Here is an 18498-nt window from a genome sequence, read left to right as displayed (position 1 = left end):
GAGGGGGTAGGCTTTGTGGATTAGCTTGATTCGCTTGAAAACGAAATTATTACGAAAAATTCATTAAAAATGATTGTTGGTTGGTTTTTATAGTGCTCCTTCCATGAATATCGGTAAGACTAAAGGACTAAATCAGGCAACTATCTTTTCATAATATCAATTTTATGTGTGTGTAAAAAAGTATAATCGGAGGTAATTTATAACCCTATTATCATTGTGTTTCTTAACCCTAATACATGGGAGATTTTTGTTACCATAATATTCTGTTCATCTCTTTTTTTTCATTAATCATAATGTATGTATTTCACTGTGATTATCTAAATCTAATGACTAATGTGTGAATAAAGAAATGTACATTTAATTTTGAAGTTGATCCTTTTTAAAATGATTTTTTTTTTTGGGGGGGACAAACACCGAAGTCTTGAAACTTATTTTTCACTTCAGATATCTTTTCGTATGCAAATTGTTCTAAATATTATAGTGTATAACGTACATGTATGTCACAATTAATGAAGTATGAGCGTATTATGGTATTTCATTTTCATGCAGTTTTATTTTAAATGAAATGAAAACATCTATCTTTTCATTTTCAACCATATAATATCATGATGCCAGAATAAATGTACTGCAAGCATACCTTTAAATCGTCATTAAAACAAAATACTGAGTTCGTCTTTGTAAAAAAAAAAAATCTTGGTCTGCTTTTGAACTTATTGTGTTCTTCATTCTGTAAAATAGTGTATAATTGTTCAATTTGTGAAAGTGTTTTTAATACTTCAATATCTAAACCCTATATACATTTACAAAATACTATGAGAGACATTATTACTTTTCTGTATAAGCATTTATCATGTAATACAATCATTCATGCTTAAATAATAGAGTAACGGTGAGTATTTTAGTTTGTCTACATTTTATTGGCTGATCATTATTATATAAAATATGATTTTTGAACCGTTCTGATTGAACGTGATGAAATTCAAGAGATTTCTAGTGAATATTGTTACGAAATATTACGAACAAATACAAATATACATTAAAAAGTTCGTGATTTGGCAACTTAAATGTATTTTTAAAGACTGGCAAGAAAGTGAAGCCTTTAAGTCAAAGAAATCAATCCTTATATTTATCTTATAGAATATCATATTTCATGCAGTTAATGACATCTACCAAGATACAATTCTTACAATAGTGGTAACATTTAAAAGAAAATTCCACAAATAATTCCAATGAAAACCGAACAAACCTCCATGTGTATGCCTTAATTATGATTGGGTCCAAATCATTTTCCACACATTATTATATTCTATGCAATATATACACAAAAAACTTTGAATTGCCCTCCAATAACCAGTTTAACATGGAAACAATAACTATACTATTTCAAACTTAACCAAGATTATGAAGTAAATTTTGTGGTAAAGTGAGACACTTTTCATACAGTCCAATTAATCATGATTAATGGGATAAATTAGTAAGCCGAAAGCACTTGATGAGCGTTACCACACGATATGAAACTATAAGAGGACGAGGTCACTTCTATCTATATTGTTGTTACAGTATCAACCAACCAAAAAATAGAATGGATTATGAACATTTTAAATCTGTTTCTTAAAGATACGTACTGTGTTTTTTTTATCATTTATACTTTTCTCAAGCAAATTTACACAACGAAGTTATAAATAGTAGTTATCTTATTATCTCTGTCAGTCACGTCAGTAGCTATGTAACTCGATGAAAAGAACTTGATGAAAATCTGCTAAATGCTTCCTTACGCTTAGATTGACAATGACCTGTGACCTCTGAACTGCGACGTTTAAATGCCTTCCTCTTTGGCGACGCATTGGTCCGGGTCCTCACACCACGGATCTAGATCAATCGGAGGAATGGTGTCATAGGCGAAACAGTCGTACTCAGGGTTGTTTTCATCAGGCCTATAAAATGAATTAAAGAAATTTTCGTTAATTATGCAAAAAAATATGTAAAACGGTATGAATATCACATTTGGAACGAAATTGCATGGGATACTAAAGAAATTGTTGTAGGTTAAGGTGATTTGAAAAACAATGATCAAAGCGATTTTTTGGAACATAAAGGCCCGAATTCACAAAGGAAGTTTAAACCATGGTTTAAAGAAACCATCGTTTGTGAATCAGAGAGGGGGTTTAAACCATGGTTTCAAAAAACCAGGAGGGGGTTTAAACCCAGGGGGGTAAACTTCTTTTGTGAATACGGGCCAAAGAACACGTGCAGGGTTTTTCGAAATATAGCTGTAAAGGAAACTCATGGTTTTTGGAACGTATGTAGGCGTAATGGAACACAGGACTTTGAAAATATATTGGTAAAGAGAACACTGGGCTTCCGGGACATAGGTGTAAGGGTCGTGGAAATAATGGAACACAGGATCTAGGAACATAGGGGAAAAGGGAGTATGGGATTTGGAACATAAAGATATCTGGGACATATATAAGCGTAAAAGAACACAGGGTTTGGAAACATTATGGGCAAGAGGAACACGGGGCTTTGGGCACAACGGGATCAGGGAAGGCTTTTGTGGAACAAGACAGTAATGGGAACTCGTGTCTTTGGGGAACACAGGACTTTTGAAACCATAGAAGACTTAGAGGTAAAGGTAACGCAGAGCTTTTGGAACCGTATCGGTATAAAGAACACATGCATTTTGGAAACTAGATACAAAGGGGGCACTATGCTTTCGCCTAGAGGGAACAATCATTTTGAAACAGGAGTCATTGAGTTTAAGGAATACGCGTTTGAGGTTACACAGATATGGAAGAATGGGTAAAGGGTTATGGATATAGGTGCAAGTTCTAGAGTTGTGGGAATGTAGGTGTATGAAGGGAACAAAGTTATTTGGAAAAACGTAAGGTAACGGAACAGTCATTGGTTAGGGAATATCATTTAGGACATGACTGGAAGATCTTTGTTTGGGAAACACCGACAAGCACCGTCTTGATCTCCAAAGCGGGGTTTCCGAGGGAAGGCCCCCGTATCAAATTGGAAACCATTGGGCATCTGAGAGGGCTCCAGCGTTAAAATAAGGCTCTAAACACACACCGACACGTGTGAAAAAATAAGTATGAAATTTACACTTACAGCTTGAAGACATTAAGCTGGAACTCCACGGGCTTATCCAAGTTATGGCAAAGCACACGGGCCATAGTCACCTTGTGGATGGACTCTCGTTGAGCTTTAAATGATAAGCAGAGTGAAATGAAATAAAAATACATGCCATTCGTGATCTTAGAATAGTAAATCGTACACATTTTGAAGAATATATCTCAACGGGTCTCAGGGCCCCATGGCATAAAAGTTACCATTATGGTATCTTTGCCATGCAATGGAACCTTGCGTGGAATCCTTGATTGTGATTGGCTGTTGATCAGCGTTACCATGGTAGTTACCAAAGAAGTTACTTTTATGCAACGGGTCCCAGATCACTAAAAGGCTAATTACACGACAGGAAGAATTTTCATATAGACTCCTCGATGTCATTTTGAACATTCGGTAACTCTCCAAGTTAATCCACCCCATGTATCAGATACATGTATATAGTATGGGCTGATAGTGGTTGATGGCCTCAACCACTATCAGCCCATACTATATACATAGAGCTATTATGCTATATACATGTATCTGATAAACACTGCAGGGGTAGCAACATGGGTTTCTCTTTGAAAGAGGCACGATTACTAGCAGTATTTGATATTGATTATCGATAACTGATAAAATTAATCGTTAATTATCAATAAAAGTTATTATAAATCAGAAATAATATTAATTATTAATAAAGTTGATTAATAATGAATAAAGTTACCTTCGGTAAAAGCCTGTGCGCCTTCTGGATTGAGATAGAAGAACCGATCCCCGTCCCGCAGTCTTTTAAACTGGTCACCGATGATACACGATAGAGTGGGGCCTAGTGTCCCTCCTGGCGACGGCTCCTCGGCGATGAAACCAATGAATGGGTCGATCCTTTGCACATCAATATCTCTGAGGGGGCCATATTTAAAAAGAAAAGTAAGCATTTTCAGAGAAACCACTGAAGACGGTGTCTGACAGCAAGCGCATCCATAAAAGGCGTTGAAAATATTAATTGAATTGGAGCAGAGCCTTGTAGTAAAATGAATACATTCGATTGCACAATTAAGCGTATGTGTAAGTCTAGGCAAAAATAAAAGTATAAATGATGGATATTTTTATTACTAGAAACACCTTTAAATGACCAAAGTTAATGACATTCCAAAGTAGAGTAAACATTCATGGTCTACTAGTATGTTAGAATAAAAATAGAAACGTTCTGAGACAGAGAACTAGATAAAGAACTATTCATCTCCCTCAGCCCCTTTTTTTCGAAACAAATTTCCAACTAAAGAGATCTATCTTCATGGCTAAAATTATACTTTCTAGAGTGGTATATTGATTTTATTTATTTCCCTTCAACAAAATAATAGTGTATACTATGTATACTGTCGCATGTAGCCACATCAACCAACTCGATTGCAGATCGATCCAAACTACTACATTCTTTTAAATTAGCATACCATCCGTCTGTCAGGTGAAACCGTGACATAGAACTTACTCCTCTCCGTATGTCTCCTTAAGTTTATTGATTGTTTCTGTCGTCATCAAATTGTCTTTTGCTAGATCAGACCACCCTGTGATTTCAGGCAGCTTGCAGAATTTTCGCCACTGAAAGTAAGGTTGTATTCCATTGTCTCGACCACGGAGGATGTTTAAGGACAAGAGATCCAGACCCGGTGTGTTTCTAAATCAAGGAATGTAATCGAACTTTAAATGAAACTTGTAGACAACTGTCCACAAAATATAAAAATATCGAAGCAATTCGTATAAAGAACAGATTATGCAACACATGTTATACGATCATGAAAGTTCATCTGTGTTGGTAACAGATAACGATTTTGTTGAACTTTCGTTCACAACATATAACACATGTTGTGTTATAACCTACCAGGGCGGATTCTTCCGAGGGTGAACAGTATGCGGTCTTAAAAGATGTGATAAGTTTCCTACACTTCTTTATAAATATATTCATTTATCTTTCCATTATCCTTTACTTATTTATATAGTATTTTATTGATTTATTTTCATCTGAAATAACAGGGTAGGTACATTCAAAAAAGAAAATACCAACATATGTATATTACGAAGTAATGAAGCAGTCAATGTATATGAAATACATATAGTAGAAAAACAAAACAAACGTTACTTGAAACAAAACCAAAAAGCCAACATACCATTTTACACAGTATTCCAAAGAAAGTATACAGTATTGGGGAGTAAATGGTTGCAAACGATTATGTTTGGTGGTTTCAATTTATATATGTATATATGTATATTGTGATACTGTGGGCAGTAGTAGAGCGGAGCGGTATAACGATCATTAATTTTAAAGATGTCCTTCTACCTTCCTGTCATGTGCTCGACTTCTGGGGATGGAGAAAGGTAGGATCAGCTATAGATGAAAACCATCCGGGGGTCATTGAAGTTTTTAGTGCTGACAATTTCATTGAAATCCTTGGTTTTGATTGGCTGAGATCGAGGCACTGGCCTCCGACTGTTTCTATGGTAACTGTCAGAGAAAGACAACTTGTCAGTGCTGACAACTTTCACGAATCACCCCCCCCCCCCCCTGCCCCACCCCGGATCACTGTACACCATATATGCCATATCAATCTATTTGATTATTTCTTTTAAATGTAGTACAGGGATTGTTATATTTTACGGTTGTGAGATATATCCACCATCAAAGTAAGAGATAACTCCATCAACAGAACTGGAGCAGGCAATGCACTAACCACACAAAGCTAACTGTAATGAATGTACGATAATGGTGTGATATCGGAAACACTCAGTTGAAACATAGCGAACGAATCAATGATTATGTAAACTTACGATGGGGCATCGGGACTAATAAACAAATGATTGAGCAATGCTGAGCTCATGAACCGGTCAATTTTACGACATTGCTGTCTGATCATCCCTTGCATAAATCCATCCACACTTCCCTACAAGAAAAGGGGAAAATTATTCATTTTAAAATGATGTTTTAGATATATGCAGTATATGAGATAAATGCAGTATATACTCTCTAAATGTAAATAAACAACGAGTAAAAAAATCCACTCAAAAAAGAGTGGAAATTAAAAAAGAGGTGAGGCCACACCGAAAAGTAATTCGATGTTGTTCTCAGGTTTGATCCGGAGCTTTTGTCGAGGTGTGGTTCAAATCAACCTCAACACTACCTTGACAAGATCGAATGCACTACAAACTCTCAACGAACATCCCAGGGTGTCACCGGGTGGATGTGGACGCTCACGCATATCAGGACTATGAGTGCAGTGTTGCCCATAATCATGGTGTTCCCTAAATCATGTTCCTTCAACATCAACACCGGGGTAAAACAAGGGTACATTCTGTCCCCTGTGTTGTTTTTGCTTTACATTGACCTGGTGGGTGTTTCATAAAGCTGTTCGTAAGTTTAGAGCGACTTTAAGAACGACTGGGACTGGTGATCCTTTCTTGTGGTAAATTGCATATTCATTGGCGATGGTTTAGCCCGGGGTTTAGCGCTAAAGAAAGGTTCACAAGTCGTTCTTTAAGTCGCTCTAAGCTTACGAACAGCTTTATGAAACTGCCCCCGTGTGCTTTATCGGAGAATTTATCAGCAGAATTGAAGAAAACAGTGCCTAGTGTACAAATTTCCTAGCTTGTAGTCATTGCATCAATCGCCTAACAGCACGAATGATTAATTAAGGACTGAGTGAGTTGTTAAGATTGGCTCTTATACAATTATGTGCAGTACATGGCACTGACATTTATTTCTTTTAAAGATGTATGAAGGACAGTTAACTTCTCTAATTAAACAAATATTTATGAAGTACTACACGGTATAATTACGATTAAGACTTCAATAATAATAATAATAATATGCAAAAATAGCGCTTAATGATAAGCGCTGCATATTATTACCCCGGCTTTATTATAGCACGGCTACCCTGATCGGGCGCTCGAGCGATCAAGGAATTCCTTCCTACCGGGTACCCATTTACGAAACCTGAAAACCTGAGTGAATAGTGGCAAATGTAGATAAACTCCCACGCGAAAGGATGCAAGTGCTGTGGTGTGATTTGAATCCCGAACCTTGTGATGCAAAGTCCGGAGACTTATCCACTGAGCCATATAGCACCCCTACGAGTGCTTTTTAAAATCTTTAATGTAAAATAAACACATACTTTTGTAAAGTAACATGAGACATATAGTAAATGTGAATTGAATTTATTTTAGAAAAAAACAAAGAAAATCAAATAAAAGATGCAGAGTCAATCGTTTTAGTCCTGTACAAATATAATTCTAAAAGTGTGATTGGCATTGTCTCTATAAATTATGAAGCTTACATTTTCGAAGTCGTACATGAAGCGGGCGTTGAAGAACACTTCGGTCATTGGGAGAGGATCGAGGCGCTTTAATACCTCATCACCATCGACATCGTTTTCATAAATGTATCGCTCGATCACCGTGTCAACAGCGCTGTGCCCTTGACGATATCCCGATGTTGCGAACACGTTAGATATCGACGGGTTGAGGTCGGGATCATACCCTGGGTAGTTACCGATGTAATCTGAACAATAATGGAATGGGGTAAAATACAAATTTAATTGAATAATCAAGGTTATTGTATGTACTGGTGTATTTATTTTTCCTCGACAAAGAATGGATGCAACATAGAGATTTTTTTCTTTATACATGTATATAAATTTCAAGTAACAATATTCAGATACTAAATGAACATGTTTTTGCCTTAGATATAGACTGATGATCTGTTAGGTAGTGCTTGAAATATAGTTTCTTACAGTCAAAATTTGTGAGCAATGTACGTTGATCAAATAGAATTTCATGTTTTAAAATTCACTTGGCGTCCTTTGTTGTTATTATTAAGCCATATTCAGGACAACAGTATTATGCGTTCGTGATCAGCGACGCATATTGGCTTTTGCATCAAAATTAAGGGGATGCAACCACAGTTTGTTTAGTAAACCTTTTTTATGGTTAAAAAAAATCTGACGCTGATCATGGCCCACTAAGTGGTGTTGGACCAGAGGGATATAAAGAGGAGTGGCCTTCACGGAGATTGTACAACAATGGGCTGTCAATGGAACCAAGTGGTACCCAGTAAACGAACTAGTTAAGATGAAGTGGGTTAGCCCAAATGGAATGAGAAGAAATGGAAAGAAAATGAGGTGGGCGTAGACTAATCGGCAATTTACCCAACAATGGAAAGAGGGATACAAGGGAGAAGGGTGTTGTGGGCGCGCTCCCCGGCCGAAAGACTTATAAACATGATAAAAGTGGGACCTTCTGCCTTCTTATGCCGTCAGCATTTTAATTTGGCGAAGGGTAGTAGAAACATGAGTTACCATGTCATGTCATGCTGGGCCCGCTGGAACAGCAGTTTTCTAACTGGAGTGGCTACCCGCGGTAAATAAACGTTATTATTTTTTTGTCATGACAGATGTAAAACCGGGAGTAGAGTTGAGCGAGGGCGAATGCTAGGAGAAGAGTGCTGGGTCGGGAGCGTATAATGGTGTGATCCACTATCCGTACTTTAGAATAGATTCTCATAAAATGCCAATTTATGCAAATCAAAACTTTTGAATAAAATCTTTCTTTTCATTTAATCTTTGTTTTCTGGGAAACAGGTTTTGAGCCTGATTCAAAAAGCAGATGCAATTTTCCTCTGTCATTACTGATTTTAAAGATGTATAATATTTTGGGGATTGAAAAGTTATCCAGGCCCGGAATTTGGGGGAACAGGGTTGGAATTCGATCCAAAACACGGTTGCATATTGAGCTGTTAATTATTTTTGATATATGAGGAAGATGCTGTGACTTCACAGAACATGACAGATCATTTAAGAACATGTTGGTAGAGTGGTAAAATTTACTTACTGCTGTATTCAGTTGTTCCTAGTAAGGTTGGAAGGTATTCATTGTAGTCGATAGCCTGCATCATGGCGCCGTTAATTTTCCGAGCCTCTTCGAATACACGATCGCAAGACCATCCCGGATTCCGGCTCCTCAGCCCATCCGCTAGCAAATTGTGGTTGCGCACCCACAAGGTGTGGAGACTCGTCAAACCCGGTTGTTCCATGGCCCGAAAATCGCCCGCCTCTCCGGCAAAGATTTTCTTCTCCTCGTCCTCGCCGAAGCAGTTTCCAGTTACTTCACCGTGATTGGGGAGGAGAGAACCCTGGCCTTCGTGACCAGGGATCTCATCCACTCGCATCCAACCACACGCAACGTTCTCTGAATCTGGTATGCCATCTGTGTTTAGAAATTTAAAAAAGGATGAAGAAGAAAAGGGAAAAGAGAACTGTTGGATATCGTTACACTTTTGTCTCAATGTAAGAAAATGCGTCACCCGAGAGCAGGTGTTCTTAGTTTCTCATCCTCATTACTTCAAATCATTCAATGATCTTTTCTTCTAGACATCTTAATAAGATCCATGAAGAGTCTCGCCTGCTTGTCTTCTCTACTTGAAGAAGTCAACTATAGAGGAGGACCATGCTATTACCTAATTAATCAATTGTTATCAAGCCTACTTGATAATTTCCAAGCAGGTATATAGGTTCTTTTCTTTTTATGTATCTTCTCATCTTGACGAAGCCGACCTTAAGAGGTTCAGGATCCTGCATACATGTAACCTTGACACTATTACATCTTGGCTTTTCTTCTTTAACTTTCTCACTCAACCTCCCTCTCAATTTTAAGATACTTTTTAAGCTTCTCGTATTTATTGTGGGATCCAGAGGAGCCTTTCATGAACATTTGACAAGTTGTCAGATCTGAAAACTTTCTTTGATTTTGAATGGCTGAGAAGCAATGTTACTATGGTAACTGTCGTATAAAACAGGACTTGTCGGATAAAACGTCTGGCAAGTCCTTTCATGAAACGCTCGATCCCTATAGGAAGCCTTTGAAGAATCATCAGTGTATTCACTTTACAAGAGAGGACACTGCCCCCCCCCCACCAGCTCCAACAATTGGTGAGGATCTTTGTAACTTTTTTTCTACTTTCGACCGATTGTTATATATTTCCATATTCCTCTTCGTTGCGAAATTCTGAATACGCTGCTGATTGAGAACCTTTTTTTTTCAAGAAATAAGTAATATATTCAACCAACCTTGAGGATAATACCTAAGCACATCCAGCTCTGCCTGAGTTGATCCGTACACATTGGACGCGTCTACAAACGCCGTGATCTCGTTAAACTGTTCTCTTTTGGTTTTGTCACCGCAGTGAGAGAGGGTCCGGGGAACTTCGAAACACTCCCGGCCTTGGAAGTATGCATCGTCGTGTGGGATTTGAAGTGGGTAGCAGGAAGAGTTCAACGTCTTACAATCACACGCGTCTGAAAACAAAGACAAAAATGAAATTTTTTATTTGTAACTTTGGTGTCGTTCCTTCCTCTTAATAACTTAATTGTTATATGAAGTAGTATTAAAAATGATTAGGACAGCGTTGGTATGCCTTCGGTATGAATGCAAAGCTTATTACCATTATATCTCACATGTGTAATCTACATTTAGGCTTTACTCATTACCTCTAAATGAGCCGCTCCAAATTTTCATTTGAAAAAAAGTATTGTAACTAGACGAAGTGGAGCCAACTGATACACCTTACCATGAGCAGCTGGCGTGTGTGTGATATCGTGATCAGTGAACTGCCCCCAGTGCATCATAAGAATGCTGACTCCTGGTTGAGCCTTGTCTGGCGCGCCGTCATCAGCCTCGACAAACGTCGTCGACACGTTACGAGGGGAGGTGTAGTACTCGCGTGGAAGGAAGTTACCTTTGAGGAAAGAAATATTCTCCGATCATTCATATGTTTTCAGATGTTCTATCACAAAATGTTGATTTTATTGTTATTCTTTGTATTCTGAGGATTATCGGCGATCCAGGGAAGGGGGTGTGCCCTCCCCCCCCCCTCCCTCAACATTGGTGAAAATTATATACATAATGACGGTTATTTGATGATTCATTAGACATTGCTTTCGAATACATGATTCTTTCGATGACTTCACCACCCCCCTAACAAGATGGATGCAATATAGGCCTAAGCATCTAGATAGTGAGCACTCTATCGCTACAAGTGATGATTGGCATTGCCGTTATTTATTACCATTGATATTCTCATCATCATCATCATTATTGTTATTATTATAACCATTATCATCATCGTCGTCATCATCATCATTATTACTACCATCAATAATTACCATGACTACTGTAGTTGGCGTCTAGCCATCTGACCAATGGCTCCAGCGTACTCCCCCAGCTATGATGATTGATATTATTACATGACCCGTTCAAGGTGCGGTAGATAGCTTCCGGGTCACAGGTCACATCTGCGTGACTGTGGTCGTGGGAGTGTTTACAGATGTCATCCATGTTGATCTTCACGTCGATCTCGATGCTGTGATTGTGAACAGAATTTGGAGCAAGCAATCAAGTTAAAGACATTTTACACAACTTCTGGCTGTCGAAATGCTCAACGTTGACAACATGGACAACGCCATCGATACAAGCAATCATTGCCCACTTAATGGTTAGGTTGCAATTCACGCATGGATCTGGGTGAGGGCGAAGGGGTCTCGCCCTCCCCCCTCCCAAAGTCACCCCCCTCAAAACAACCCGCCCCCCCCCCCGAAAAAAAAGGATAAATAAATGAATAAAATGATATGAAAATGAAAAAAGCTGAGGAAGTGGAGAAAAGGATAGAAAATGCGGATAACATCAAAACTTGGATAGAAGCTTTACAGATATTCGTTATTACAAATCAAAGTTATCATTCGGACTATGATAACCGGTATCGATAATCTCTCTCTCCCTCTCTGTCCCTTCCTCCCTGCCCCTCCCTCTCCTTTCCGAGGAGCACAGTTACCACTGCATAAAACTTGACGAAAACTCGGGCTTACTTTAGCATTCGTTCCAGAACTGCCATATCGCCATCCTTAATGGCTCTGGAGAAGTCCTTTCTATCAAATTTCCTGGCTTTCCGTTCGAGTTTTTTCCTCTTTTTTGCAGCTTGCTTCCTCAGTTTTCTCTGGTTTCTACGCCTCTCCTTCCTCAGTTCCTTGAACAACTGCTTCTTTCTCTTCCGTTCTTCCCTCAAAAGACGTTTCTGCTCCTTCGTCAGTTCGGCGTCATCATCCTGGCGTCTCACCCTGTCGCCGTGTACGACTTCATCATCGACCAAGGCGGCGTTTACGGGTCCCTGGCGTCTCACCCTGTCGCCGTGTACGACTTCATCATCGACCAGGTCGGCGTTTGCGGGTGCCTGGCGTCTCACCCTGTCCCCTTGTACGACTTCATCATCGACCAGGGCGGCATTTGCGGGTCCCTGGCGTCTCACCCTGTCGCCGTGTACGACTTCATCCTCGATCAAGGCGGCGTTTGCTGGTCCTGCATTGTGAGTGTTTCGTTTTCCGATGGCTTCACGTCGCTTGCGACTGTTAAACTGCAGAAGCAGATCCAGTGGGTCCAATCTCCACCGATCTGCCATATCTTCCAGATTTTCTAGATTTATACAAAAACACATCAAAAAAGAAATAAACTTGATTATCACCTACGTTTTCCATTGCTCAATTTCATCCAACTTTTATAAAGTAATGTCTAGTGAGCCATAACGATAGTTTCTCGATTGTCAGTTCTATGGTATCCCACCAAGAGCTTATTAATAACTTTTTGTCATCATCTTGTCCAATTAGACCAATGGCTTAAGTCTGTTCCAAGCATTGGGGGTTAAAGAAATATACTGAGCAGAAAATTCAAAATTTTGAGGACACCCCTACATTAAAGCCTATGTATATACGGCAATACATAAAACATATGTATTGGGTCTATCGTTTACCAATACTTGTGATGGCAGTTATAAGACATATGTCATTTTTCTTCGATGGCCGATGTAGGGTTAATAGTTTTGTTATTACTACTTACTTACATATTTGGCTGATTAATGTGTGAGTGAGAGAAACAAGAGGGTGCAAAATGTTCATTATTTGAAGGAATGAAAGGTGTCGGAAATATTTTTCAAGATGTACGTCATTTTAAGTACAGGAGAAAGCCTAAAATGTCCAGTTTCCAGATTTTTTCGCTAAGAATAATTCGATCTCCTGTTCTTTCTTATTGTCTCCCCTCCCCCTTTTATTTTTGTTTGTACACAAGGAAGCGCACCTTTTTTCGAAGATGCAACCAGATGAATGACATACCAAAGTGAATTCATTGCTCTTAATAACCAATCATTATTATCATGAGGAATGTTATATTAACTTGACGTAGAATACTAGGATTATAGAATAGATCGAATATTACCATCTTCAGCGTAATATTCTTCATCTCTGGCTAGACTCCTCTTCTGGACTACGTGTATGTTATCTTCAAGAGTTGCAACTTGGGCTGTCGTCTGCTCCAAGATACAACATACTGCCATCCAAATACTGCACTCGTGGAGTCGTCAAATCGGGGAAAATAATTGATATACGTATGCCATTGTTAAAGATGAAGATATCATGAACATTGATAACCTGTTTATTTAATTTAGGATAATGATCCAAGGATTGGGCTTATCGATGAGTTCCATCTTTGTCAATAATTATCGCAACGACTGTTATCATCAACAGATTATCCATTTTCTGCAGAATTGTTTTTTGTTTTGAATTTTCACCAATACTCACTGTTGAAACAGAAAAATAACTCGAAGTTTGGTCAAGTTTGACTTCGAATAGATATTTGCATATCAAAGTGTGTTGCTAAAAGTACTAGAACAATGTCAAATTTCAAATTTTAACTCATAAGACACTATTGCTAGATTGTGATTCGCTATAGCCAGATAGTACTCTCATGTATATATACAGTATATATAAATTACTGTAACCATTTTTTGGGGAGCCATGATTCTACAATACCGAACAGAGGATGATCCGCCTCTGTAGAGAACCGCTCTACTTGCCCTATATTGACACTTTTTCAAACAAAGATGACACTTAAACTTGCCGACTTATATTCAATTCAAATTACAATCATTTTGCTCAATAATTGTACAAATAATCTACTTCCATCCTTTGATAAGTTTATCAACTCTGTCCATTTATACCCAACTGTATTATCTCCAATTCTATCTCACTAAAATCAAGATAAAAATTAATCAATTTGACATAATGGTCAACGTATTTGAAGAAAAATAAATCTGTTTTTCCAGACCAAACCAAATAATATTCAAACTTATATTCTTTGAAAGCCTCTCACAAAAGAACCATCATACAGTCATTTGCAAGTACTCCAAATCAGCATACCTCGATCATTTTTATCATTCATTACTCTCATTCTGGTCAACTATTGTTTACTGCACCCGCACATAATATTGCACCTACTTCAGTAATCACATGCATACTCTAGACAATTTATGCACTGTATTCATAATTATTTGAATGGTTAAATAAAAAGCAAGCAAACAAACAAACACAATAATAACCATAATCACCCCTCTCTATTTCGTGACAGTCCTCGTCATCTCTAACCTCATTATTATCACCACCATCTTGCACAACAACCAATTATATCACCATCATACACTATCATCATCGTCGTCGTCGGCCTCGTCCTCGTTGTCGTCATCAGAGAGTTCGCACTCCACGACGCACGGCAGATTCAAGAACAAAAAAAAACAATAAATGGTCAAAATTCATGAAACAACCAAGAAGTCTTTTTGCCGAAAATTGCTGCATCAAAACAGCAGTTTCGTCCCTGACACTGGACAAACGATATATTTGTAATTTGTCATCGGCCCTCACACTAAAGTAGTGGTCACACCGCCAGAACTTTGCTTGAGCGGTCCTTGAACGGTAGGGAAGAGGGAAGCGGTGCAACGCTGAAGCCGGCGTTGCTTTAGCGTTGGTTTAATGGTAGCGAGCGTTGGCTAAGTGGTGGCATACCAACGCCAAACCAAAGTTCATCACCGCAATGGATCGCTGCTTCACACCCGACGCCGTTCCAGCAATCCCGTGTAAGCTCGTAAAGGCATGGTCACACCGCCCAAGCGTTGTTGGAGCGGTCGTGGAGCGGAGAGAAAAAAATCATCACCGCTCGCTACCGTTCACCATTTTCGATTTCGATTGTTTGTTTTTGTTTTTTTTTTCGATTTTTTCCCCAAGTTTGTGAGCGAAATTCGCCCCTCTTTCCCTATCGCTCCACGACCGCTCAAACAACGCTCGGGCGGTGTGACCATGCCTTAAAACGCATACAACCGCTCTACCAAACACCGCAGCGGTGGTCCAGCTTTCAAGATTTTTGCGTTTGCCTAGCGGACACAAGCGTCCACGAACTTGCGTCAAGCGGTGCCAAACTTTTGACTGGGCGTTGTTGGAACGGAAAATTTCCCTGCTCCTCATCGCTCGCAATATTTTGTGCTTTGTGCAGCTCAAAACATTCGGAGCGGTAGAAGGGACCATCAGAGGTGGACGAGCGTATATACGGCGTTGCCTTAATAGTGGCCAACTTCTGTTAAACGGTGGTGAACGGTGACGAGTGGTGCGAGTGTGATAAATTTTTTTCACCACTCAAGCACAGCTCCAGCAAAGTTTTAGCGGTGTGACCACTACTTTAGGACGAAACTGCTGTTCCGGATCGCCGATTTTCGACAAAGACCTCCAATCTGGTTTTTTTTAGGGGAGCGGGGAGTGGGTCATTTGACTGTCATTTTCAATACATTAACTGTGTTCTCGAATTCATCTTGCGTCGTGGAAGCTGTAAACCAAATCATCACCACAAATACCACCATCACCATGATCACAGTGTCGATCACCACCGCATCTCCACCACCAATATCATAATTGAAAGCTTTAAAGGGATGCTCCGAGCTGAAGATGACTTAAACAGATAAAGAAAAATCAGGCAAACAAAACACATAAAAATTTGATCAAAATCGGACAAGGGCTTAATAAAGTTATGGCATTTTAAAGATTTGCCTTATTTCGGTTAATCTCAGCATATCTTTATGAATATTCAATGAGCAAATTGATGATGTCATATCGCCACTTGTTCTTTTGTATTTCATTATATGAAATAAGCTTCGTTCAATTTTTTTTCTCCCAAGAACTGAAAAAGATTGAATTGACAACTGATATTAGTGCATCAGATATTCATTGCTGCAACTTCTTTCATTATAAAGGAGACACATTATATTCACGCATGTATGAAAAAATAAACAATTTATGATTTCATGTAGCTACATAAGAAAAGGAAAAGTGGGGATGTTAAATCATTAGCCTACCTAATGACTATTCATGATGACATGCATATAACTATTTTCAGAAAATATTGCTAAACTCAATAGCTTTATTATTTGTTACCCGATTTTGATGAAATTTTCTGCATTTTGCACTGTGAATCTTGCTCTATTTATTCAGATGCAATTATTTACAGTCCGGAGTACCCCCTTTAAGGGCATTTTTCCATCACAGGTTTGGGGCGAATACTCTATCTCTAACAACCATGAACTGAAAGGTGGAATCGCTGAAAATTATGATACCTACAAAGGTAGAATAACAATTAAAGAGCAAGACGCTGAAATTCTTATAAAAATTGGTCAACTATTACGTTATTGAATTCAAAAGTTTGACAGTATTTTAGTGGGCATGTTTTCCTAAGTATGCAAATGGGATGATAATATCATGTCGTATATTTTTTTCAAATGATACTATTACCTGAAATCAAAATTATTTCATTTTTACGGATGTTTGAAACACATGTCACCCCTGTTACAAAACAAGTTTCGGCAATGATTGTCTTACATAGTTAAGCAAAACTCTCGTAATTGTCTAATTCCGATGATATTTTCAGTGTTTTATTTGATTTTACTCTATCCGTCAAGTCACATGATTCTAAATCTGGAGTACTCCTTCAACTGTATCAAGATCATAACTGATGAGAGTTCGAAACATTTTAAATTTGATCCAAAGTAATCAGTTTACAATCAAATTAAAAGGTAGGAATCTTGAGATTAAAATACACACCTGACAAACAAAATTAAATGGCCTCTTCCCGCCATTATGAGAGTCGGTTTAAAGGCCCAAACTAGCCGTTTCGAGAACAAACTACAGTTTCACCTTCCTTGGAGTAAAATACCAATCCACAAAACGAAATAATCTTGATATCCTAAAAAGTCACTCAGTTATTACAAACTCACTTTGTGAACAACTTTCTGTGACTGACATGGGGTGACTCAATAGCATCATTTTATACGGATTTTAGAAGAGACTTCGAGGGAGACGATGCATCAGACACAGTCTTGTCCAAAATCGAACAGTTATTCTAATTTCACACCTTCTGCTAATTGGCTCTTTCTATAAAAGGGCGGCACGTCACGGTGTCGGCACAGAAACAATAGAGATTGAGACATATGTGCCGATGAAATAGATATTGATTGGTTAGCTCTATAACTGCGATGGGAATGACGGAATTCAATTCGACGACAGACTGTGAAAGATGACAGGTGGTTCAGTGTTTGGCTCCTACTTGCTACTTCCGCTTACTATCCGGTAAAATAAACCAAAATCATTTAAATTTCACTCGTTAAATTAATTGGTACTATAATAATTTTTAGTTAATTAATTCTAATTACTGACGTAGCGGCCAGTTCGTCTTCATGGTATTACCATTAGCTTCGTGGCAATGGCGTACCTACAGGATTTTCCACTAAGGGGGCAAATTCGTCCGCCAAAAATTTGACAAGCAAAAAAAAAGGTCTTCAACCCCACTCTCGGCTCGTCGGGCAGGCGCGGATCCAGGAGGGGGCCGAGCCGGCCCCGCCCCCCCCCCCCCATTTTTTGACAACCTGCAGAAAAAGTGTACTTTTTATCTTGATAGAAACTCGCAGGAAAAAGCAGGAAGAAAGATAAGAAAGAGCTATTATACCCATGATGTGTAATTTACAGCCTCGTAACAGCCGACCCGACCCCGGAAGGAAACAAGAAAAAGTTGAGGGGAAAAATTGGAAAATAGACTTTATATAAACAAATTCGCTCGGGCAACGCGCTCGCATTGCCTGTGCAAAGAATCCCATTCAAGAGGATTAAATGGCACTTTATATATCAGTTCTGAAATCAATTTGCACATAATATTTTAGCTCACACATGAAGCTTTCATTATTTTGTTTGATTTACACAAAATTTAATTGTTATATTAAAATTTTCAGCTCGCGCTGCGCGCTCGCATTGTTTTATTTGTGAGATACCTATCCTCTTTAGAAATTCTTTCCAAAATTTGTCAAAATGCTCCTGTATCATGTCAGTATATCAAAAAATTAAGCTCGTGCTTTGCGCTTTCATTTAATTGTTTGAGACACACAAGCTAATTGTTCTTTAATATCAAATAAAAACGCGCTTAGACCGTCCAGTTTTC

General features: G+C 38.5%; 1 protein-coding gene across 1 annotated transcript; it reads right to left on the bottom strand.

Moving 5' to 3' along the window:
* Positions 1-829: 829 nt before the first annotated feature.
* Positions 830-17329, bottom strand: LOC121408208 (myeloperoxidase-like). The gene is made up of 13 exons (XM_041599593.1): positions 17112-17329; positions 13414-13538; positions 12018-12618; positions 11319-11515; positions 10724-10891; positions 10224-10451; positions 8989-9363; positions 7437-7660; positions 5935-6047; positions 4601-4786; positions 3836-4011; positions 3115-3208; positions 830-1934 (listed from the first exon to the last, which is right to left on the bottom strand). The coding sequence occupies exons 1-13, from the start codon at positions 17144-17146 to the stop codon at positions 1817-1819; spliced, it is 2640 nt and encodes an 879-aa protein (XP_041455527.1). The 5' UTR covers positions 17147-17329; the 3' UTR covers positions 830-1816.
* Positions 17330-18498: the final 1169 nt, after the last annotated feature.

Source organism: Lytechinus variegatus, chromosome 2, assembly GCF_018143015.1.
Source record: "Lytechinus variegatus isolate NC3 chromosome 2, Lvar_3.0, whole genome shotgun sequence".
NCBI classification, from domain to species: domain Eukaryota; kingdom Metazoa; phylum Echinodermata; class Echinoidea; order Temnopleuroida; family Toxopneustidae; genus Lytechinus; species Lytechinus variegatus.
This window is presented reverse-complemented; position numbering and strand designations above follow the sequence as displayed.